General features: G+C 41.0%; 1 protein-coding gene across 1 annotated transcript in view; it reads right to left on the bottom strand.

Annotated features, from left to right (window-relative positions):
• MYT1L (myelin transcription factor 1 like) overlaps window positions 1-26,582 on the bottom strand; it is a 1,346,830-nt gene that overhangs the window by 175,466 nt on the left and 1,144,782 nt on the right. Inside the window, exon 14 of the mRNA XM_078647878.1 lies at window positions 23,503-23,739. Within this exon, the coding sequence (XP_078504004.1) occupies window positions 23,503-23,739 (237 nt within the window). The remainder of the gene's footprint in view (window positions 1-23,502; window positions 23,740-26,582) is intronic.

Raw genomic sequence — 26,582 nt, 5'->3', positions numbered from 1 at the left:
GCATTGGAAGGATAAGAAATATATCTATATCTCTGTATATCTGTATCTCTCTCTCTCTCTCTCTCTCTCTCTCTCTATATATATATATATATATATATATATATATAGATATATAGATATAAATTCACTGAAAAAAACATAGGTTTCAGGCCTAATATAGTTAGGAATTAGCATTTAAAAAAAACATTGAAATTGTTCCTATATAGTTACTTGTACTAACTATATTTTGCGCACCCGCAATCTACTGCTGATGATGTCACATATTACATCATTCATGACATGGTCAGTGACATCACTGATGACATCTCAAATGACATCAATGATGACATCACTGATGACATCATCCAGTGAATGTGGTTTGCTTCGTTATTTAAATATGCATTATATATATAGCAATTTGCATTGAAGTATGAGTGGATATATAAAAATAAATATTTGGATGGAGGACTTTAACAATTTATAGCGTCTCACTAAATATAGTGGATAGTGACTAAACTGGGTGAATATCTGTATCACTTTGTCAGTTGTTGTGTAAACTGGTTCTCCAGTTGGTTACTAGCTATGTGAATGTCTATGTTAGTTATTGATTAGTTAACTGAGTATTTGTATGGGAGAGTGAATGTGTGTGTGGTTCTGTAGAGGGTGTGTGACTGCCCAAAGATGTGTGAATAGTTGATTCAGTAGATATATGAAGTTAAAACTACATGTTCTAACAGTTGTTTGGGTAATGAATATCTTTATGGGTGTGGTGATGAGCAAATATATTTCTCAATGTTACATGTCCAATAAACTAGAAAAATAAAAGGCATTGTATGTGTCAGTTGTTGTATATAAATAAGTATACATAAGACTCAATGATTGTGTGAGTGACTGTATGGATAACTGTATACTTGTAATTATGATTTTATAATATACTAAATATGACTTACTATCTAAATGAATAGATGAAGTGGTGTTTGTATAAGTGTGTAGCTAAGTAAGTATGTAAGTATGATCCATTGTTTGCATAAGTGTGTAGGATAACTTCATATGTGAATAGGTTGTGTGCTGGTGTGTAATGTTGGTATAGGTGTATAAGAATTTTTGATAGTGTTCTATTGTTCATTGACAGCATGTATGAGTGAATCTACAGATAAGTGATTAGATTTGTGTATACATATACGAATCAATGAGTGGGTTTTTAAATACTTGTATTGCTGTGTCAATGGATTCAAATATGATACTCTGTATTTTACAAAGAGTGATGAAAGATTTTACTAGTGTATGAAAAGGTGTATGTGATTGTCAACTGGATGATGTCATCAGTGATGTCATCATTGATGTCATTTGAGATGTCATCAGTGATGTCACTGACCATGTCATGAATGATGTAATATGTGACATCATCAGCAGTGGATTGCGGGTGCGCGAAATATAGTTAGTACAACTAACTATATAGGAGCAATTTCAATGGGTTTTTTAAATGCTAATTCCTAACTATATAGGGCCTGAAATCTATGTTTTTTTCAGTGAATTTCAAAGGTTTTTTATATGCTAATTCCTAACTATATAAGGCCTGCAACCTATGGTTTTTTCAGTGAATGTGCAAGGTTTTTTAAACAAGAGAGCCCAAAACAAGAGTGGAAAACGCGAAAATGGGACAGGGTAGAGACCCACTGACCCCCTAGCCCTTCTCAGGGGGTCCCAGAAGGACCCCCAGGGCAAAACAAAAATATTTTTTTTCGTAAAATCGCGGATTACGCGTTTTCGAAACTTTATTTTTTTCTGGCCCTTGGGGTTCTTCTGGGACCCCCTGAGAAGGGCTAGATGTCCTATGGAAAATTGCATGGGGAAAAACATGTTTAGGGACCCCTTTTTTCACTGTTTTCCCCTGTGGTACGCTCAGGGTACGCGTACGGGTAAACGCCCATGTACGCGTACATGTAAACGTGCCCTGAGCGTACTCCGCGAAATTTTCAAAACAAAATATTCGCTTATTTGCCCTTCGGGGTCCTCCTAGGCCCCCCTGAGAAAACCTAGGGGGTCAGGGGGTCTCTACCCTGCCCCCTTTTAAAGTTTTCCCCTTTTGTTTTTCACCTCTTGTGTCTCGGTTCTACCGAGACACAAGATGGCGGACTTTCCAGACCGTTTGGAATGTTCACAAACACCCGAGAGCCAATCAGCTTTCCGCTCGCGCACTTCAGTGGCACGACGGGTGCGCTTACCGGTACGCGTACCCAAAGCGCTCAAAGCGCGCATATATATACATTTTTTCGAAGTTAAATTTCATAAAAACGACTGGAATGATTTTCACCAAATATGGAAAAGGCCCTACTGCGTACCAGTCCCTATCATTTTGCAAAGTTATATATATATAGCTTTACACACTGACGAAGGCAGCATGCCGAAACGCGTCTGTGTAGCTCCTACACAAAAATAAATATGTGTACTCCTGAATCCCCTTGAGTGCTGTGATTTCCTTTCCTTGGAGCAAGGGAGGGGAAACTTGAGCGTAATATATATATATATATATATATATATATATATATATATATATATATATTCTCCAAAGAGCTATCAATGATAGCATAAGTCAGCACTCAAACAAAGGATATATTTCCCAAATTTTCCTTTTATTGTTCAAAAAGGCAGCATTCCTCGCATAGTACCAACGCGTTTCGCAACGTACTGTTGCTTGATCACGGTAAGGATACAATGTTGCTGTTCTTTCTTATATTTTTCAAAAAAAACGGCCTGAGACCCATCAGTATGATCTCACTTCCTGTCCAACAACAGGAAGTAGCTTGGGAGTTGTAGTTTTTACATTAAAAAAACGAGTGTTTGTAGTTCTGACATTGGGGTCAATACAGTCTCTTATCTCTCTATGGATGTGTCAACATAATCAATCAAGTAATACATTTCTGTACATTTCATAGAACCTTTCAGGGATGACGCTTATTGTATCATAACATTTATCAAAAAAAAATATATATTTTCCCCATTAAGGTGGGTGTCGGGTGTTCGCCCTCTGGTGGGCACAATTATTTTACCATCTATTCTCCATTCAAAACTCTCAAGTGAGTATCTCTGTCATACTTATACATCTATTGAGGCCCTCTAGTGGGCTGATGGTCCTCACCTTAACACCCCCTCAAATCTGCGTTTTAGTTATTTAATTCCCGTTAAGGTTGTTTAAGCACCCCAACATACATCCATCTACATTCCTGTAAAGTAACCCTTCTCATATCATTATTATTCCATACTGTTCATAGGGTACTGTGTTATCCCCCAATGTTTCTCATTATTCCCACTCCTTTATATACAGTTTCTCAACACCTCTATTGCATTCTGTCTCTCCTTCCAAAGAAAGACATATATAGAACATATAAAGAAATTCAGCTGTTAGTCCACATATCTCAGAACAGTAGTAAGTCCAATTGATTATAAATGTACGTAAAGTTCCTCACTCAAATTTAAACCCCAAGGGCTCATCGTTCGGAAGTTTAGAATTTGTCTTGATTCCCTGCATCGTAATTGTTTTTCTTGGTCTCCGCCCCTTTCGTGTGGCAATACACATTCCAGTGCATACGTTTTTAGGAGTTTCCAGTCGCTGTTGTGCATCAGTTCCATATGTTTTGCAACAGCATTGTTTTTGTCTTTGTTTGCTGTCGCTCTGATGTGCTCAAGGATTCGTAGTTTGAATTGTTTCTTCGTGCTTCCAATATATTTTAGTGCACACGGGCATTCGATTACATATACCACGTGTGTGGTTGTACAGTCTATCAATTGGTTGATCTTCCACAATTTTTTATTTGGTAACATTACTTCTTTTTTGTTAGTAGCAATTTGACAGACCTTACATCGTTGGCATTTGATGAATCCTTTCGTATTCATCCATTGGATTCCCTTCTTCTTTTTTGTTCTGTCCTGGAAATGACTTTGTATCAATTTGTCTCTCAGGTTTTTTGCTCGACGAAATGTAACCAAAGGGTGATTGCCCATTATTTTTCCCATTGTTGGATCTAATTGCAAAAGTTTCCAATTTTTTCTGAGGGAGTTCACAATTTGTTTTGATTCTCTTGTGTAGTCCAATATTAGTCTCACTTTTCTTTCACTTGGTGGGTTATCGGTTGCATTTGTTGTTGATTTTTTTGTTCTCAGAGCATCTTTTCTTTCTTTCTGATTTGCTCTTTGCCATCCCTTGTTGATAATAGCCATGTGGTATCCTCTGGTTTTGAATCTTTGAGCCATGTTTTTACTTTTTGATTCCCATTCATTCTTTTCTGAGCATATCCTTCTTGCTCTCAAAAATTCACCATACGGTATATTTTCTTTGACCGAAGATTTATGAAAGCTGTCAAAATGTAAGATCGAATTGGTTGCCGTATCTTTTCTGTGGAGTGTCGTTTCCACTCTATTGTCTTTGATGTAAATTTCTGTGTCAAGGAAAATTGCTCTATCCTTGCTTATATGGTATGTAAAATGAATGTTGGAAGTTGACGAATTTAGGATCCGAAAGTAGTTCTCAAATTCCACGGCTGTTCCTTCCCAAATTATTAGGAGGTCATCTATAAATCTGACCCATTTGGCTATTTTCTCCACGTGGATGTCATTGTCAGTGTGCCAGGCAATCTGTTGTTCCCACCACCCCATTGTGAGGCATGCGTACGCTGGGCTGAATGAAAAACCCATAGCGCAGCCATGGACTTGTTGGTAGATTTCCTCTCCGAATAGGAACACATTTTGGGTTAGGCACATTTCCACCATGTCGATTAGCATTTGGTTATGTTGTTGAAAATGAATGTTTCGTTCTTTCAAGAAGAAGGCACAGGCCTTTAGTCCCATGTCGTTATCAATATTAGTGTACAGCGACACTACGTCCATTGTTACCAATAGATAGTTGGATTGCCACGGTAAGTCCTCTAAATGCTGTAAGAGATCTGTGGTGTCACGTAGATAAGAGCTCAAGCTGGTAACAAACGGCATGAGGAAGAAATCAATATAATTAGCGATTGGTTCCATTAGCGACCCCTTTGATGACACTATGGGTCTCCCTGGTGGTCTTAGTGGGTTTTTGTGCACTTTTGGCAAAAAATAGATCGTCGCCATTTTGGGATGATCAGTGCACAAAAATTTCATTTCATCTGTGTCGATTAAATCTAGTTTGTTCCACAATTGAAGTTTTTGGTCCAATTTCTCTTTAAATATTGTCGTTGGATTCGCCTCTAATTTTCTGTAGTATTTTTTGTTTTCCAATTGTGAATGTGCCTCTGCTACGTAGTCGATTGTGTTGAGGACCACAATGTTTCCGCCTTTGTCGGCGCATTTTATAGTTATAGTTTTGTCTTCTCTTAAATGATTCAAGGCGTTTCTTTCCTCTTTGGATAGATTGTCTTTAAATTTCTGTCCCTTGATTTTATAAATATCTTTCACAATGGCCTCCTGGAATAGGTCGATCTTGTTACCTTGGGGTAATTGTGGATAGAATTTGGAGGGTGCTTTCATTCCACTTAGGCCTGCGCCTTTTTGGTGTATTATCTGAGATTCTGAGATGTTTTCCCCTTCATTGTCCGTATCTAAATTAGTTAGTAGAGTCAGTGCTGGTAAGTCTGCTGAGGTTAGGCTTTGTTCTGTACGAGATTCATCCACTCTGTTTCGATTTTTATTTTTTGCATAAGATGCCATTCTTTCATTTTCTTCAAAAATCTTTACGAGTTTTATTTTCCTGATATACTTGTATATATCAATTCTTGTCTGTGCTATGTCCATTGATTCAGTAGGGCAGAATGTTATTCCTTTTTTCAATAGTGAGGTTTCATATTCGTTGATCTCTCTGTCGGACAAATTCACAACCACTAATTCATCATGCATTGCGTAATTTATTTGCCCCTCTTCTGACGCATCGATCTTGTTTCCGTACCTACAGTTTCTGATCCATTTTTTCCTTTGTCCCCTTCTGGTTGTTTTTTTTGTGAGGTTCCTGACCTGGGTACCCATCTGCGTCCTCGACCTCTTCCTCTGATATTTTGATTTTGATTGAACTCCCATGTCCTTTGTTCTAATACCAGTCTCATATCCCCTAAAAAATCCTTACTAGCGGGGTCCACATTTTGCACTCCCTCTTCACTTGTACCCGTAGATGTCAGTGATGTAGCACTCGAAGAACTCTGTTTATTGAACACTTTACTTTGTTTTTTGAAAATATCAAATTTTCTGGCATATGTAAAGATGCACCCGTTATTATAATCCTCCTCATCCCTTTGAAATTTAGCTTGTTTACGATTTCTTACCACTTCCTCATGTTTACTTACATATTTTTCCAACTCCTCTTTGAATTTAGTGTGTTCTGGGCTCAAATCCATAGACGCTAGTTCTTTTTCTAATTCTGCCAATTCCTCCTTTATTTTTACCAATGTTATTTCCAAATGTTTCACAAGAATTTTAATTAATCCCAAGGATGATTCCAGTATAAATTCGCCCCATTCATTTAGCAATTCATCCGACACGTCTTGTTGGCTTGGCATTAGTGAGATCCGTAGTCCTCTCGGGACCCTCTTTACTTCAATGTATTTTTTTAATGTGATTAGTTCCCACCATTTATTAATTTCTTTCTTACTTAGTCTCTCCCACATCTTGAGCTTGCTTTTAGTATCCATTTTATCATCCTTATTTTTATCTTTGTTTTTATTTTTGTCCGTTTCCGTCTTTCTTTGTTCAAAGAAACATGAATCCAATAGTTCTGTTCTCTCGGCGTCACGTTTATCCATTATGTATCACAAAAAAGGTTTTTTGTATCACACAAATTACTGTGCTTTCCGCTGCTTAGAGAAGAACAAATCTCACGTGTTCCTCTCCTTTTATTCTTTCCAATTTCAATTAATCAAACTCCTCCTGATTTTATTTCTATAGGAGTAATGGGAATTCCTTCGTGTGAGCAAAACCGTGCTTAGAAGTTACTGTGGCATAATTCTTACTCCGCTTCTGTGTATGTTACACAATTCCATGCGGTATTATTATTATTCAGTGCTTCAGACGGTTCCAAATTCACAATGCAGCCAAAACCATATTTTATCTTCCACAGCCCTTATTAAGATCTCTGTCAGAGGTACTAACACACAGTTACCGTGCTTACCTCCACCCTTCGATGTTGGTCCGCCGGGCTCCGTGTACTTCCCTCTTTCAGGCGTCTCGTTTTTCGGCCGGTAAATTTTGACTGGTTTGGCGTTCACCAGGACCACCTCCTAAAATCCACAGATTAGGCTCCAAACTCGTAGTCCAATGGCGCTCTTGTCACCGGTGCTGACTTCAAAGCAGAGCCCCGCTTTCGTCTATTCTCCAAAGAGCTATCAATGATAGCATAAGTCAGCACTCAAACAAAGGATATATTTCCCAAATTTTCCTTTTATTGTTCAAAAAGGCAGCATTCCTCGCATAGTACCAACGCGTTTCGCAACGTTCTGTCACTGGGCTATAGTTGGGCTACATCTGGCTGATATTTGGGCTACATTTGTTTTTTTTTGTCTCAGGCGGCCATCTTTGGGCTACATTGGGATTCATTGGGCTTCATTGGGCTACATTGGGCTACATTTGGGCTCCAACATATATATAGCCCAATGTAGCCCAATATATATTTTTCAAAGTTAATTTTCGTAAAAACCACTGGAGCATATATCTTGAGACATAGCAAAGGCACATCGGGCTACCAGTCCCTACAATTTTGCCAAGTTTCGTGGCCACCAGAGGGCGAACACCCGACACCCACCTTAATGGGGAAAATATATATTTTTTTTTGATAAATGTTATGATACAATAAGCGTCATCCCTGAAAGGTTCTATGAAATGTACAGAAATGTATTACTTGATTGATTATGTTGACACATCCATAGAGAGATAAGAGACTGTATTGACCCCAATGTCAGAACTACAAACACTCGTTTTTTTAATGTAAAAACTACAACTCCCAAGCTACTTCCTGTTGTTGGACAGGAAGTGAGATCATACTGATGGGTCTCAGGCCGTTTTTTTTGAAAAATATAAGAAAGAACAGCAACATTGTATCCTTACCGTGATCAAGCAACAGTACGTTGCGAAACGCGTTGGTACTATGCGAGGAATGCTGCCTTTTTGAACAATAAAAGGAAAATTTGGGAAATATATCCTTTGTTTGAGTGCTGACTTATGCTATCATTGATAGCTCTTTGGAGAATAGACGAAAGCGGGGCTCTGCTTTGAAGTCAGCACCGGTGACAAGAGCGCCATTGGACTACGAGTTTGGAGCCTAATCTGTGGATATATATATATATATATATAAATATATATATATATATATATATATATATATATATATATATATATATATATATATATATATATCACACAAGAGAGGTGTCCACCAGGTGAAGACGCACATAAAGCAACAGACGAGGCTGCACATTCAAACAGCTTCTTTTTATTTCATTTACCGGATGTCACAGCACTTTTGTGGTGAAAAGCCCTACGCGTTTCGGAGCTCCTGCTCCTTGTTCACGGGCTCGGGCAATGTCATCTGGTGGGAGAGGGGAGAAACCGAGTCTCTTTGCTTTTTCAAACTAGAACAACCACAGGTGAGTCACGCCCTCCAGTGGGCTTGTTCATGTCGACAGGTTTCTGGGACTCGTAGTTTGCTCCTCTTGCAACTTGCATTTTGTTAATCCTCCAGTGGATTTCCTGCCAATAATGACATTTAAATGCCTGTTTAACTTCTCTCTGGTGAGGAAAAAGTGCGTGGCTCCGGCGTTTTCATTCTGTTGAACTTCCCGAATGCGCTACAAACAGTTGTGCGCATGGCCCGCCACAATTTCAGTGGGAGTGCAGTCTTCTCGACCAGGACGGGCCGAATTAATTATACACAAGAGAGGTGTCCACCAGGTGAAGACGCACATAAAGCAACAGACGAGGCTGCACATTCAAACAGCTTCTTTTTATTTCATTTACCGGATGTCACAGCACTTTTGTGGTGAAAAGCCCTACGCGTTTCGGAGCTCCTGCTCCTTGTTCACGGGCTCGGGCAATGTCATCTGGTGGGAGAGGGGAGAAACCGAGTCTCTTTGCTTTTTCAAACTAGAACAACCACAGGTGAGTCACGCCCTCCAGTGGGCTTGTTCATGTCGACAGGTTTCTGGGACTCGTAGTTTGCTCCTCTTGCAACTTGCATTTTGCAGGAGCTCCGAAACGCGTAGGGCTTTTCACCACAAAAGTGCTGTGACATCCGGTAAATGAAATAAAAAGAAGCTGTTTGAATGTGCAGCCTCGTCTGTTGCTTTATGTGCGTCTTCACCTGGTGGACACCTCTCTTGTGTATATATATATATATATATATATAACTACACGAGTTTGCCTGTAAAGAGAGGAGATATATATGAACAAGGGCTGTTTCAGCCCGAAACGCGTCTTGCCCTTCAACCCGGCTGAGGAATGCAATAAAGAGAACCTGTAATTATCCTGGTGGTCCGTCTCCTGAGTGCTTCGCCGTTCCGAGTTTGGGTTCGGAGGTAGTGTTTGGAGTTTGTGTTCATATATATATATATATATATATATATATATATATATATATATATATATATATATATATATATATACATATATATATTACCTACTGGCGGTCGCCAGTAGGTATATATAGTTAGGATTTTTTTCCTATGGGATTTTTGAAAATTCTATGTTGAATAACTTTGGCGTTTGAGGACGGAATTGGCTGAAATTTTCTGGAAAATGGAACATTTTGTTTCTGAGCAGCCCCTGTAAATTTGGGGGGGTTTCGTCAAGCGGGGGCCGAGAAAAAAGGGGGGTCCCAAAACGTGTTTTTAACATTGAGTTTTCCATAGGGCGGTTGGACTCACTTTTAGCTCGAACGGCTGAATGGATTTCCACGAAACTTGGCAAAATTGTAGGGACTGGTAGCCCGATGTGCCTTTGCTATGTCTCAAGATATATGCTCCAGTGGTTTTTACGAAAATTAACTTTGAAAAATATATATTGGGCTACATTGGGCTATATATATGTTGGAGCCCAAATGTAGCCCAATGTAGCCCAATGAAGCCCAATGAATCCCAATGTAGCCCAAAGATGGCCGCCTGAGACAAAAAAAAACAAATGTAGCCCAAATATCAGCCAGATGTAGCCCAACTATAGCCCAGTGACAGAATGTCCCAGAGTGTTTTAAAGAACAACTAGAACGCTAACAGTCGTACTTATGACAAAAGTATGGCACACCTGAAGTCATCTTGATTGGAATAAAGGGGTAAGAGGTTTCATTTTGCCATAGAAATGTTATATATATATATATATATATATAAATATATATATATATATATATATATATATATATATATATATATATATATATATATATATATATATATATATATATATATATATATATTACCTACTGGCGGTCGCCAGTAGGTATATATAGTTAGGATTTTTTCTCTATGGGTTTTTTGAAAATTCTATGTCTAATAACTTTGGCGTTTGTGGACGGAATTGGCTGAAATTTTCAGGAAAATGGCACATTTTGTTTCTGAGCAGCCCCTGTAAATTTGGGGGGGTTTCGTCAAGCGGGGGCCGAGAAAAAAGGGGGGTCCCAAAACGTGTTTTTAACATTGAGTTTTCCATAGGGCGGTTGGACTCACTTTTAGCTCGAACGGCTGAATGGATTTGCACGAAACTTGGCAAAATTGTAGGGACTGGTAGCCCGATGTGCCTTTTGTAGGTCTCAATATATGTGCTCCAGTGGATTTTGAGAAATTAACGTTTAAAAAAAGATATATATCTGTAACAGCAGACCGGTTAGCGCTCTGGTTCGCGGACTTTTCGCGCAACGGAGCTTTGTGAAGCGAAGCTGATTGGTTCTCCGGCGTCTGTCAACATTCCAAACAGTCCGTAGCGGCCGCCATCTTGTCTCTCGGTAGGATCGAGAGACAAGAGGAGGTCAAAACAAAGGGGGAAATAACTATAAGGGGGCATAGTAGATCCTCGCTGACCCCCTAGGTTTGATGTGGAGGTTTTAAAAGGGCCCCGCGGGGCAAAAAAAAAACAAAATAATAATAATCGAACGGCTGAATGGATTTGCACGAAACTTGGCAAAATATTAGGGACTGGTAGCCCGATGTGCCTTTGCTAGGTCTCAATATATGTGCTCCAGTGGATTTTGAGAAATTAACGTTGAAAAAAAGATATATATCTGTAACAGCGCTCCGCTTCGCGTACTTTTCGCGTTACGGAGCTTTGCGAAGCTGATTGGTTCTCCGGCGTCTGTCAACATTCCAAACAGTCCGTAGCGGCCGCCATCTTGTCCCTCGGTAGGATTGAGAGACAAGAGGAGGCCAAAGCGAAGGGGGAAATGACCATAAGGGGGCATAGTAGATCCTTCCTGACCTCTTAGGTTTGATGTACCATTTTGCCAAGTTTGGTGTAATTCCGTTCAGCCATTCAGGCTGTAGACGTATGTAAATGTCCTATGGAAAATTGCATGGGGAAAACACATTTGAAAGTGTTGAAATTTAGAACCAATTAAAATGTTACTTTGGTTTCGTATTTGTGTGTGATGAAAGTTAATTGGTTATGTATATATGTCAAATGAGAGGAAACCACAGCCATTTTGTGATACTACTGTCTGAGGTACATTTGTGAGGAATTTTTGGTGGTGAATTTCTGGTGTTTGATTTACACAGTACTAACACTTCTGCTACTTTTAAAAAGGTGAGTTGTTAATTTGTATGGGGAACTATGTTGTACACTTGAAGATAATTTGAAAAATGTTTTCTGTTATTTATTTGCAGTCCTTCTGTTATACTAAATACTTGATAAAGTTAGTTTTATATTATGTATTACTAAAGACGATAAATGAAAGTGATTATTTTTTTCTGCAATTTACAGCAAGCAATTTCAAAATAAAATGGCTCACAATGAAGAGACCGTGGCAATTTCTTTTGAATTGTCCAACACATTGATTGAAATTGAGAGCACCAATAATGAAATATTGTCACAAGGAGGACATGACTTGTATGATTCCATTAGATTGATTGAAATGGACAGCACCAAGAATGAAATATTGTCACAAGGAGATGACTTGAATGATTCCACTACATTGATTGAAATTGAGAGCACCAATAATGAAATATTGTCACAAGGAGGAGATGGCTTGTATGATTCCATTAGATTGATTGAAATGGACAGCACCAATAATGAAATATTGTCACAAGGAGGAGATGACTTGAATGATTCCACTACATTGATTGAAATTGAGAGCACCAATAATGAAATATTGTCACGAGGAGATGACTTGAATGATTCCACTACATTGATTGAAATTGACAGCACCAATAATGAAATATTGTCAGAAGGAGGAGATGACTTGAATGATTTTTTTGATCAATCTCTTGATGGCGAATTTATCGAGTGTTTGGAGACCATAGAGTTACAAGAATCATCATTGGAGACTTTTAATGAGGACATTGCTGATGAGGACATGTTACTAGTTCTTTCAAATTTAGAAAATTCTGAAGAATAAATTTATATTTAGAAATCAAAAATTGTTTGAGACATTATTCATTTTTATTTTTAATTTATGAGGTTGTAGCGAAGTGATTGTAGTATAAAATGAGACTTATAGTATAGAGTGCAACATTTTTATGTTACATGGTAAGTTTACTCATATTTACTTCCCTTCTGCCACTATATTATCTCCAATGTGTATTTGACATGTCTTCTTCATCTCCGGCCTCCTTTCTCTCACTGTGTGTCTCCGATGCATCTTATCGCTGCTATTTTGTGTAATTACAGAAGAGAGTAAAATAAAATAGTTCGGAACGTGAAAAGGGGGCAAAGTAGAGTACTCCTCACCCCCTAGGCCTTTTTAGGCGGTCCCAAAAGGATCAGTTTCTGCTTTCCTGAGAGATTATGGTATGAGTTCCATATACCACAATAACTTGCATTACAACATGCAAGATATCTATCTCCTATTACCAACTTTTGGAGATATTCGCGCTAAGCGCGAATATCTCCAAAAAGTAACACCTGCCCTGAGCAGTTCTTAGCCATGTTATCCAATGGGAGGTGGATAACATGGCTAAGAGTATTAGCTCGGTAATGCATGAATATCGCTGAGTTTTTAGCGATATTCATGCATTGCGGCCGTTTATTATCGCATTTGCGATAAACCTTGATAATAGTAAGGTTTATCTTCGATAATTTCTGACGATGCTTAGTGGTAAAAAATTGGTTGGTAAGCATCGTTAGCGATAAATATCGCTTAACTTTGGTAATATGCCCCAACGTCTGTTAACGTTCGATTCGAAGGAAATGAGGAAGTGTTGAAAAACATTGTCTGCGCCATCTTGCCTTTTTTGAAATGCCACACTTTTGTCGTGCACGGCAGCCATTTTAGATGTCTTGACCAGACCCACTCTCTGCACGCTGTCGATTCGTAGCATGGCTCCTCACCCTCGTAAGCATCTCCCCCAGGCACTGGTCACCACCGCTCTCTGTCTTATGCATGGGCAATAAACCTCCCCCCATCTGCGCTGCTCTTCCCTGAGAATCACACTCTGTGCCCGCCCGACACCTCCCTTTCGCCCTATTCACTACCGCACCCTCTGACACTCCTCTTTCTCTGTGTCCGATTGTCCAGGCTATCAGCTAGCCCTGCAGATGTAGTTTATGGCCCCAGCTGTAAAGAATCACCCCTCTTCAAAGGAGTTATAGTAGATCAAGGCCCACACTCGATGAGATCCGTCACACCACACGTGTTCCTACTATCTGAAAACCATCCTGTATTGTGATTGGGGAGGGGACCGAGCCTGAAGCGGAAGATTCCAGGAATGACTCTTTGTACATCAAAGTTTTTACAATTATGTGTCACATTAAAAATATATAGCACTCCAACAAAGTAGTAGGAATATAAAACTTTAATAACATATAAATATATACAACAAAACAAAAACAGTAAAAACATTTAAACAACGAAGAGACCGTGGCAATTTCTTTTTAATTATCCAATAGATTTATTGAAATTGACAGCACCAATAATGAAATATTCTTGTCAGTAGCGGTCTGTTGTGCGAATAGTTCCAAGGCAGCAGAACGCGCTGAAATCTAGATGGCACGAAAGTGATGTCTAGTAAGTTGCCGCCCAGCAAAAAACGGCGTGGGGCGCCGCGGGGGTGAGTGAGTCCAGTAGGCACCACAGCTATTCTTACCGGCATTGCAGAATTACTGCTGGGGACAATGCCTGTGCTGTAGCAGGGTCACAGCAGAAACAAAAAGGATTCTGTTGAAGATGTTGTTGGTTTTCAATTTGAAAACAGTTCTGGTGTCAACTGCTATGCTAATGTAGTGGTTAATGTTTTGTTTTCTCTAGAAAATGTAAAAGAGGGGGAGGCAGTCCAAAGTTCCGTTAAAAGGGCAAAGGAAAGGATCGGTGGTTTGAACTATCAGTCAAAAAGGGGAGGGGGTGCAATAATTTTTCCTACCGGGTCACACTGTGCTTTCACCGGAAGTGAGGTCTGCAGGATTGTAGTAATTCAAAGTGAGGCTGGCGCCAGCATGGGAGCGCCGACGTCCCGCGGATACAGTTTCGTCACTCCACGGGCGATCATGGCAGTCATTCCCCATCGGGGGTCGGAGACTCCCGCGGCTCCTCTAGAATCTTCAAGGTCGTGGAGGACTACGGTGGTGGAGTCAACCAGTGACCGGGCCATTTCTTTATGTTGGGCCCGCTCTTGCCAGGTCGACCGCCATTTTGAGAGTTCGGCAGCTACCGGCGATCGCGGGGTCACATGAGCGGACGGGCTCCACCCTGCCGGGCGAGACGTTGCAGCATGGCCACAGTGGAAGAACCGTTATCTAGGTCGTTCCGAAACTGTGCAGCACTGTAGTTGTTAGGATGCCACCGCCTGGAGCGCTGAGGGTGCAGCTGGGAAGTCTCCACCTGGGGAGGCGGGAGAGGCCTGTTCGCACCGTCTCTCCCTCCCAGTGCACCCCACGGCGTCTCGCTTGAGATTTGTTATGGCCGGACCAGGCGATGAGGACGAGGGGGGGGTCGGAGGCATGTGCAAGACATCCCCCCCCAGTGTTGTCGCAGCCATTATAAAAGAAAGAAGTGTCCCGTCCGTCTTCGGGCCGGGCTTCCGGTGGATGTCGGCCGGACGCCCCTGGCTCTGGCCCCATGAACGGGTTTCTTGGTTTATCGGCTGCAGCCGGATCCCGTCGGCCTCGGCCCCCCGACCGTTGGTGGTCGGACCGGAAGAGCATGTGGCGGAACTACCTGCAACTCTCAAGGGCCACCGCGGCCGGACTGGGAGAGAGAGGGGAGGGTCGAGGAGACATTCCCCCCCCCTGCAACTGTTCAGCGTTGTAAAGGCAATCCCCTGGCCGGGTCCCGCTGGTCTCGGCCTCTCCTCCGGCTACACCCTACGTTAGGATCTCCTGGCCGAGGCGTGGCAGCAGGACCTGCCTTATATGGGCTGCTCCCGGCTGGGCGTAGCCGGAACCCTGCCCCACCTTGGAAGTTTCCAGAGTGGGGGTGGATGTTCTACTGACTTGCATTTTCCCTAGTCTATCGATTTTTTTGGCGTGGCAGGCGGTGGGACAGCGAGGGGTGATTTGGTTTCTCTTACTGTTTTTCTGGTCTCTCACCACTGGCATATTTTAACGTTTTCTTGTTTCTAGGACATTAATAGGTTTTATCATTACGTTATGTTATCGTTTCTTTGTTCGTTGTTTAATAAAAGTTCATGTTCATCAGTGGCCTACTGATTTTCGTTTTCCTATTTTTTTCTTTCCAGGTTGTTTCATGGTAAAGTTTCTGTTAACAGGATACAGTGATCACTTCGTTATTATTGCATATGTCCTTTTCACTAGGGGTGCTCTCTGGTCGGGCCAGATGACGTATCTCTAGTAAATGGTCCGGGTGAAAAAGGTGCATCAATCAGTGGGGAGTAGATAGGCATGACAGATTACAACGGGGGAGAACGGTCCGCATTACGTACCCTTTCACTACTTGCAAAGATTTTCCTACGTTTATTTGCAAACAGGGAATACCTCCAAAAAGAACTAATTCCCAAACAGTCAATGTTCGGACAATCAATCAATCAATGAGGAATGAAATAGGTACGACGTGTTAAAGGCTTGCGTTACCTACCCTTCACTATCTGCAAAGGGAGATAGAATATTCCTATTCTTCCTCGTTTGCAGGTAGAGAAGATCGTTAAGAGAATTAACTTCGAACAATTCAATGCTCGATTGAAACAATCAACAAGGGGTACTGTGAACACAAATGAACGCCGCTTATATACATACGCATTGCTATTTTCAACAGGTTGTTCCTAATGTTTCTATTTTAGCGAGGTCAAAAGAGATCCCATTAGTGGCCTACTGATTTTGCTCGATTCCTTTTGTTTTTTTACACGATTTTTCGCTATCTGCAAAGACTAAACAGAGTATTGCGACTCTGTGCTTGTTTGTAAATAGAGAATGAACCAAAGAGAACAATCAATCAAATGGAGAGAGAAGCAGGCACGACGGATTACAAAGGGGGAAAGGGCTGCGTTAACTACCCTTCACTATCTGCAAAGAGAGAGTACTCCTAATAGAAATGAGGGGTGGGGGGCAGCAATCAAAGCAGATCAGTGTGCATAAACACGAAAAAAAAAATTCTTACCACGTACTTGACATTCGACAGCTTATGATATTTGCTATTAAAAAACCATTGAAATTCACTGAAAAAACCATAGGTTATAGACCATATATAGTTAGGAATTAGCATTTACAAAACCTTGAAAATTCACTGAAAAAACCATAGGTTATAGACCATATATAGTTAGGAATTAGCATTTACAAAACCTTGAAAATTCACTGAAAAAACCATAGGTTATAGACCATATATAGTTAGGAATTAGCATTTAAAAAACCTTATTTTACTCACACAAAACCATTGAAATTCCATATATAGTTAGTTGCACTAACTATATATCGCGCACCCGCAATCCACTGCTGATGATGTCACATATTACATCATTCATGACATGGTCAGTGACATCACTGATGACATCACTGATGACATCTCAAATGACATCACTGATGACATCACTGATGACATCTCATTTGACATCAATGACCACATCACTGATGATATCATTCATGTGACAATACAATGCATCTCTTCACACTTTAATATAACCTCTGTTACACCCAGTGTTAAATACAGAGTATAATTTTTGAAACCATTGACACACCAATACTAGTTACTACATACGCACTCAGTGATTCCTATGTTTACACACACATTCACTCATTTACCCATACAATCATTCATACATACAATCACTCATCTTTACAACACTATCATATGCACTCATACACCTATACAGACTCTCACACTCTGTCACTCATCCATGGAGTTACTCACACACCTAGTCAGTCCTGTAAAGAATCAATCACACTTCCATTTTCTAATCTATACAGTTAAACATAGAGCACCTTACATTTTGAAACATATACTAACACATAATTACTCTCTTATACAATCATTGATACAAGTACACATTGATCTGCACAGAGTCACACACCTCCCAGCCAGCCACACACACACTCAGTCTCCCATACAAATATTTGGGCAATCAATCAATAACCCATATAGTTACTCATATAGCTACTGATCAACACATGCAGCAGTTTACAGAACAACAGACATAATGATGCACAAATTAAGACAGTTTAGTCACTAACCCATGCACTCAGTGAGACACATTTAATCACTCACTCATACAGTCAGTCACGCACCTACTAAATCCTTCATCCAGACACTTCTACATCTACTCATTCTTCAATATGTAAAACATATTTAAACTTTACAGAAACACACAGTCACTGGATGATGTCATCAGTGATGTCATCAGTGATGTCATTTGAGATGTCATCAGTGATGTCATCAGTGATGTCACTGACCATGTCATGAATGATGTAATATGTGACATCATCAGCAGTGGATTGCGGGTGCGCGATATATAGTTAGTGCAACTAACTATATATGGAATTTCAATGGTTTTGTGTGAGTAAAATAAGGTTTTTTAAATGCTAATTCCTAACTATATATGGTCTATAACCTATGGTTTTTTCAGTGAATTTTCAAGGTTTTGTAAATGCTAATTCCTAACTATATATGGTCTATAACCTATGGTTTTTTCAGTGAATTTTCAAGGTTTTGTAAATGCTAATTCCTAACTATATATGGTCTATAACCTATGGTTTTTTCAGTGAATATATATATATGCTCAGTGACATCATCAGCAGAGGATTGCGGGTTTTTTGGCAACATGCCTTATCCACGGTTTAATAACGCTGCCTTTTGCTTTATATAAGTTTTCAAATTGTATGAAATATATACCAATAGGTCTTTATGAACCTTTAGGTAGTGCTTTTGTTCATGAGGTCTGGTCGCTTCCATACACATACAGATGTTTCAAAGATGATCAAGAAGTTTATCTGAATGGAGAGGAATGCACTGAGACGCCAGATCATTCACTAATGTGTAGGCACATACAGTTACACGATTCATGCAACAAACACCGACCAAATATGGCTTGCGTGTTGCAAGGCACGCCAGTTCCTGCTATCATCCCCACGTTCAAGTTGTTGGAAAATGGTAGTTATTTGATGCTCAATAATGAAGATTGTTCTGAGTTAATTAAAAGTATTCCTTTTATCGTAACAGTAAGTGAACGGGTTATTTGCTGCAGAAATGTTCTATTTCCTCCCACACATGAACATAGGGAGTTTTCAATCTGGCCACAAATACCAACCTTGGGACACGTTTCAACGGCATGGCAAGAATAAGAGCTCTTTTGTCTCAGAGAGAGGTGGCCTTGAGTTCGGCCCGTGAAACTTTCGTACTTCACATAGCGAACACCCGTACACAGGTTTGCCTTTCAATTTCAGCAACATGTTTCCGACTATCTTTAACGCATCCTCCACAAAATCCCTGGCACACTTTTTTAAAGTTGTTACCAGTGGTCTCGTGACTTCATTTGAGAAAATCTTTGGAGTCATCCCTGCTCCCTTTCATTGTATTTTCTGCACTCTGGTTCGTGGATTGGCATTTTTACTTGCATTACCAGCGGACGCTCTTGTGCTTTTTTACATTTTTAAATATGGATGTCCCTCCTATGCAACCTCCGACCCTGCAGCTGCTGACACTGTTCCGCAATCGCATGCTAGAATATTATGGCACAATGCCGTTGGCGATATTAAGCACGGCATATGGATTATCTTTTCGGTTCTCCTACTTCACCTGTGTCCAGCCTGTATTTCACTGCCTGACCTGTGATTTCGATTGGGCCATTGATTTGTGTCTCTGCGGACCGGTTTCTCCTGACGTCGACTTTAATCAGCTGATGACTCCTATCATTACTCACGAGTTGATTTGTCCTGGCGAAAGGATTATGGCTGTGGCATTGATGCATGGACTACTTGGTCCCTGGAATTTACTGGCGGCAGCACAGTCTTTCTTGGAACACAGCTTTCTTGAAAACCCACCGAGCTGTCCTCTGATGGTGATAGAGGATCCGGTGCTGGGAGAGCACGTATGTTCTTTTCCGCTTTTAAATTGGATGGCTGAACTGTTTTCGGATGAAGACGGTGACTTCCTATTGGAGGCTGTTGCAGCTTATTTTGCATACACAGTTATGTCATAGACCTTTTTCATGTTTGATATGCTGAGTACTAGCATTTCATTGACAATTCATTGACTTATTTGTCAAGTTTTTATTATTTACCTTGCCTATTGGCTTAAGACTCGATAAAGTACTTGGCTGTTTTATTTTTCTTTAGCATTGAATTTTCCTAGTTTTTAATGCTTTACCTTGCGGACCGTCCACATATAAACTTGCAATCTGCTCTCATGAGATGGCACTTCTATTATCTTATTCAGTTCGTTTCCGGATCATGAGGAGGTGTCATCTAGGTCCTGGATATCTTTACACCGTGTTAAGTTAGCATGGGCTCATTACCGGTTTAAACGCCATTTTTCCTTTTTTGCAACTTCTGCACACGACACTTAGTTGTTGCTTTAGCTTTCCACCTAGTAGTTCATCGTGGTTTACATGAGAATAATATGTTATTGGTCTACTATCTGCTTTACTTGTTAAACTATATCTGTACAGCGAGTGCTAAAGTTTCAAGAACAACACGATACAGAATTGTTATGAGGTCTGATCTCCACGACTTCATACTCATAACATAAGTGCAACTTCTGCCAATTCTGGGCATGAGGCGGGTTTTATATTGCTTTGCCGAACACACATACACAACAGTTGATGCGGTTCACATGAAGAGAGAGCTGGTGTATGCTGATGTGATTCCTTCAAATCTAAGACACTAAAGTATGGGCACGCCCTAAACCAACACAAAGAGACCTTCTTAGCAAATAATATAATATGTGTATTAGGGAGGGTGAGATATAAGCAGCCGCGGGCCGTGGAGGGAGTTACGATGGGGCAGGGAGGCGGGGAGGGGGAGAAGCAGGGTGGAGCCCTCTCTACCTTGCCCCTCCCCCTCCCCGCCTCCCTGCCCCACCGTAACTCCCTCCACGGCCCGCGGCTGCTTATAAGTGTTGCTAACTCTTATTCATTTACAGCATGTTAACATACTGTCACCATTCGCTTTTTATGTACTAGTAACTATGCTGGTAATTTTGCTACTGATAATATGTGTACTTGTATTCTCCACCCTGCTTCTCCCCCTCCCCGCCTCCCTGCCCCACCGTAACTCCCTCCACGGCCCGCGGCTGCTTATAAGTGTTGCTAACTCTTATTCATTTACAGCATGTTAACATACTATCACCATTCACTTTTTATGTACTAGTAACTATGCTGGTAATTTTGCTACTGATAATATGTGTACTTTTATTATCTAAGGTACTACGCCTGAGAAGACGGCATTAGTAAATAAACATTTCAAATACACATCTGTTCTTCTTAACTCCATGTTCTGGTTTCTAAGAAATCTATAACGACCGACTGTTCATGAGTTCCACGTATCCTGAGGTACTATAAGTTCATATTCTGGATTGTCTAAACATTGAGAGTTTGTTATATCCAATGTGACACTGTACCTAGCTTGCTAAATAGTTTTTGATTACTAACGTGAGTTTTGGGACACCCTAATTCGCCGAGGTTCCAATCCTCTGTCCACAGTTCTGTGTGAGAACAGAAACCCTGCGACAGGGGCACCCCCGACCCTTGCTGGAGCTTCATCACACTTGCGATACAACTCCAGCAATGCGCCACCTTTACGGCACAGATACATCACGCATCTGTGCTGTTTTTGCCCCATGATGCGCCGCATTGTAAATGCAGCACACCATAGGTGACGGAACAGCGGCACAGAATGACTAACACATCCCTGGTGATGCGCCAGTCATCATAAATCTATCCCTATGCTTCTTATCTTGTTAGAGATGAACCGCCATATGTATCATCAAAGTTATTTGCATTTCCTAAATAGCGAACTTTAAGGAATAAATAGCGATTCTTTACCATTCCTAGTTTGCGATGAGCTATTTGCTAATTAGCCGAATGTAGCCCAATGAAGCCCAATGTAGCCCAATGTAGCCCAAAGATGGCCGCCAGACACACAAAAAAACAAATGTAGCCCAAATATCAGCCAGATGTAGCCCAACTATAGCCCAGTGACAGAATGACCAATCAGCTTCGCAAACCTCCGTTACGTGAAGCGGAGCGCTGTTACAGATATATATCTTTTTTTGAACGTTAATTTCTCAAAATCCACTGGAGCACATATATTGAGACCTAGCAAAGGCACATCGGGCTACCAGTCCCTAATATTTTGCCAAGTTTCGTGCAAATCCATTCAGCCGTTCAATTATTATTTTTATTTTATTTTTTTGCCCCGCGGGGCCCTTTTAAAACCTCCACATCAAACCTAGGGGGTCAGCGAGGATCTACTATGCCCCCTTATAGTTATTTCCCCCTTTGTTTTGACCTCCTCTTGTCTCTCGATCCTACCGAGAGACAAGATGGCGGCCGCTACGGACTGTTTGGAATGTTGACAGACGCCGGAGAACCAATCAGCTTCGCTTCACAAAGCTCCGTTGCGCGAAAAGTCCGCGAACCAGAGCGCTGCCTGGTCCGCGCTTACAGATATATATCTTTTTTTAAACGTTAATTTCTCAAAATCCACTGGAGCACATATATTGAGACCTACAAAAGGCACATCGGGCTACCAGTCCCTACAATTTTGCCAAGTTTCGTGCAAATCCATTCAGCCGTTCGGGCTAAAAGTGAGGCCAACCGCCCTATGGAAAACTCAATGTTAAAAACACGTTTTGGGACCCCCCTTTTTTCTCGGCCCCCCCTGGACGAAATGTGCCATTTTCCTGAAAATTTCAGCCAATTCCGTCCACAAACGCCAAAGTTATTAGACATAGAATTTTCAAAAAACCCATAGAGAAAAAATCCTAACTATATATACCTACTGGCGACCGCCAGTAGGTAATATGTATGTATGTATGAATATATATATATATATATATATATATATATATATATATATATATATATATACATATATATGATTGGAACCACTCTAAGACTCTGAGGCATACATGTTTGTTTTGAAACCGCATGTTCATTCTCTGATCCATGTATTTTTTTATTTTTGGGTTGGAGTTCGAGTTGCTCCCACATAGTGGGATTTCTGAAATCCCTTTCGATTCCCCAACAACATTTTTCAGTGGTTTTAAAGAAGCATGTTGAAGGAAAGGGACAGAAAACCATAACTAGTTTTACTCTACAGCAAGCTGCTGAGAGGCACTCCCTTACAACTTTGCAAGGTTCTGGAGTGAGCAGCCTACGGGGAGTGGCACTTGGGTAGTGTAAGGTACTGGGTTGCAGTGAATGTGCACTGCAGCATCCTTTAAAAAGTACTTCATGAGACATGAAGTCTAGGAGTCATCTGCAGAGAATTAGGTGCCCCCGTACTTCAACGTAAAAATTACACATAATGAAAATACCCACAAGTTGAATAATGAATAGCTCCTGTTTTAAGCAGGCAAAAAAGATGCATAATGTATTTTTCTGATGGATGTCAAAGCTAATGTACAGCATTTTCATGCTAATGATGATGGCAGTACAACAAAGGCGATGCAGTCAAAGACAGAGGGCACATTATCTGAAACCTTTAGAGGAGGGGACAGGATAGGGTGCTTATCACCTGCTTGCATAAGTCCAGCCTTGAGCCAGAAGAATAGTATCACATTTTGGCTCAAAATATAGCTGATATGAAGCAGCCACGTGGTCACACCTATGTATTGTGTTCTGAGCAAGTCAATAACCCGTACTTCCCATCACCAAATTCCTTGAGGTCTGTGGGGGGTGCCTTTTCCTTTCTAGTAGTCATTGTGAGAAATCTTTAAAAATTAAGGCAAACAGATTGCAGTGAAAAATGCTCCAGAGGAAAAAGACATACATTAATCTCCTTGGAATCATCTTCATCTATCCGTCTGGCTTTCAGTTTAGTGTAGTCTACCGGCAAGTCCCAGCAGTCCTCCTCATTCATTTGGTAGCACCGGCTATTCATCACCGCCTGCCGCTGTGGTGACATTGGCTCCAAAGGAGTCAAAATGGTGCAGCAGCCGTCTCGTTGTCGCGCTTTGCTGACGCTTAGATCCAACGTTCCATTCTCATCACCGTCAGTGTCAGGATTCTGTTCAATGAGAAATGATGCAGTTAAATCATCTTTTCATATGAACTGTTCACAGCTTTCAAATGTCTTCCCCCCTCATTCGGTTTTGCTAATGCAGATATATAACTATTCACTAAATGTGCAGCCTATTCTATGTCTGTGTACATTTAAAATAGTCCTGTCCTGTACCTTACCTGTAATTCAGCACTGGTTCTTTCTCTTGTACATTATTAATGGCCCTCAGGTGTGCACCCTCACATCATTAATACGTTTCATTGTCAGAATGTTTTTTTGGGTGATGGCACGTTTCATGGACACATCACGGTAATAGGGACCAACTGTTTGGTCATGCAAAGCATCAGAGTAGGGTTTCCGCATGCCATCTTCATGCAGCATTCCTCGGTGGAAGCTACACTGGCAGAGAGAGAGAGTCTGCCATTTGGACATTCCTGTGATATCTACTGTGCAACCTCTAGGCACTTTTCCCCTGACTTTAAGGGTTAATTCCACGTGTGAGTTTACCATTGAACACAGGCAAGTCTGACGTCAGGAGCAAGGGCACCTCCTCCATTTGAGGCGGAGGAGCGTTAACCCACTTAAGTGCCCCCTCCAAAGCTACAGAGATAAAAAATACATTGGTAATTCATTGACATTTTATTTTTCATCATCCCATCTTGAACTGAGTGTCAGGACGGGGCGGAACCTGCCGAGTGACAGCAGGGAGGAGTGGTAGGCAGCGGGCTGCCTGTGCACTGTTAAAAGTGTGCACATCTCTTTGCCTGGCTGTCTTGTGTTGGCCAGCCAGACATCCGCATTTTACACCTCTCAACCCGCTGTCTTAAAACAGCTAGGTTGAGAGCAAGTGCAGGCCTCCAGTGTGTTGGTTAATAGCATGTGAGCAGCACCAGGATTGGTAGAGGAAGTTTGCTGGGGCCGGCACTGCAGTCTCAGCAGAAGAGGTCCGGAACCAGGAGGGCGTTGTACCGTCTGGATCCGGCAAGTGTTTTCATTTTAATTTATTTTTTAATTTTATTTGTGTGGGTGCTCACCCACCCTCCTATTTGCCCATCTCCCACCCATCAGTAGATGCCATTCAACACTAGGTTTTAAATTATCGCAAAAAATGAGGACCTCGAGACTACGGTTTGCACACTATATTATGTACATCATTTCTATGGTTTGCAGGTGCCACTTGCTAAAATCTGGTGGTAAGTGTGGGTGCAAACAGAGAATGAATGAAATGTATTCTTAGTTGTAAATCGACACCAGTGCTTAAACATGTGCAAATGCCAATAACTCTCATTTGATCACTTTTACTATTGTTTAATTGACTTAGCAAATCATATGTAGCATGATTTTGGTGTTGTCTGGTGGTTGATTTTGGCACAGTACCTACCTCTTTTCTCCATCACAATGTGGGTACAAGGTTGGTACTAGTGCTTAATTTGTAAAATAATAAGTGCCAGGGCACTGATCAGGAGGCCAAGGTATCTTGCACCACCCATTTCCCCATCATCTCAGCCAATGACAGTACCAAAACATCTACTAACCATCTCTCTCGCCTCCAAGTGTAACAGTTCAGATTATTTCAGATACCCAAACCTAAAGGAATGGCTGGGGAGGCAGGTATTAGAGTTTTTTAATGTATATTGCATTCATAAAGAACTATTGTTTTGCTCATCTCTAAATTAGATAAGCAGCTCCGCCATGTGGCAGAGTGTCATAAGTGTGGTGATGACAATTAAGTGCGAGTGCCGAGTACCAGAAACCAATGAAGTGGTGGTGCTGGGCACTGAAAACCACCAGCTCAAATTAAGCACTATGTGGTACCAGTGGCATGGTGAACCTCCCACTTAAGAAGCTTAAGCGTGGGCTGCCACTGGGACCTATGGCCTGATGAACTGTGTCCCAATAATACATTAGTCATTTGTGGGCCTCTTCTGCCTACAAACAAAATGCTAATTAATTATAATTAAGGAGCATCGTGGCAGAGCGGTGTGGGTCACAGACTGACATGCCAACCAAAGGAAGGCAAGAAAGAGAACTAATGGAATAATGAAAATAGGAAATAACACAGAGTGAGACATAGAAAAACTGCGCATGAGAGAAAAAAAGAAAAACAAGAATGAAACTAAAGAGAGGTAGATGGAAATGAAAATGTTGAGTGATGGAGACTGATGAATAAATAGAAATGTGAAAGGATGAATGAAAAGGTGAAGGGATTGACAGATGAATGGATGAATAGATAGAAGGGTGAAGGGATTGATTGATGAATGGAAGGAGGATGAAATGGTTAAGGGAACCCTCCTACGGCTGGTCTGCTAACTTTGCATGCTTGGTGTGTTTATGTTTTTACTTGTTATGTTTTGGTGTAAGTCTATGTCTTTGCATGCGTGGTGTGTGGTATTGTTCAATAGGGTGGGGAGTTTAATTGTAATGCTACACTTGTGTAGTACAAGCACTTTCAACAGCTTATTTTACTTTGGTTTACAAAAGACTTTCAAATGGAGCTCTACAGCTTGCCCGGGAAGTGGGGCATGGAGAACAAAATTATACTGACAGTGGAATCTGTCCTGGCAAGGGCAGCGTAAAATTGGCACAGTGTCTTGAATTTTGTCATGTTACCACGCCCCTGCAAATGTTGGGTCATCAGAAACAAGAGAAACATTATTCAGTCCTCGTAGCTCCCGACCTCTCCTAATGAACGAGGGGGAAAAAGCAGAACAGGAAAACAAATAAAAAAATAAGTGACATGAACAAATAGAAGACAAAAACATGGAAGGTCTCGCCTCAGTAACAGAGGAGAGAGTCACACAGGGGAATAGAAAAGTAATTGATTCCCGTGCGATTAGCCATTGTACCCA

This window comes from Lissotriton helveticus, chromosome 6, assembly GCF_964261635.1.
Source record: "Lissotriton helveticus chromosome 6, aLisHel1.1, whole genome shotgun sequence".
Taxonomy (NCBI): Eukaryota; Metazoa; Chordata; class Amphibia; order Caudata; family Salamandridae; genus Lissotriton; species Lissotriton helveticus.
This window is presented reverse-complemented; position numbering and strand designations above follow the sequence as displayed.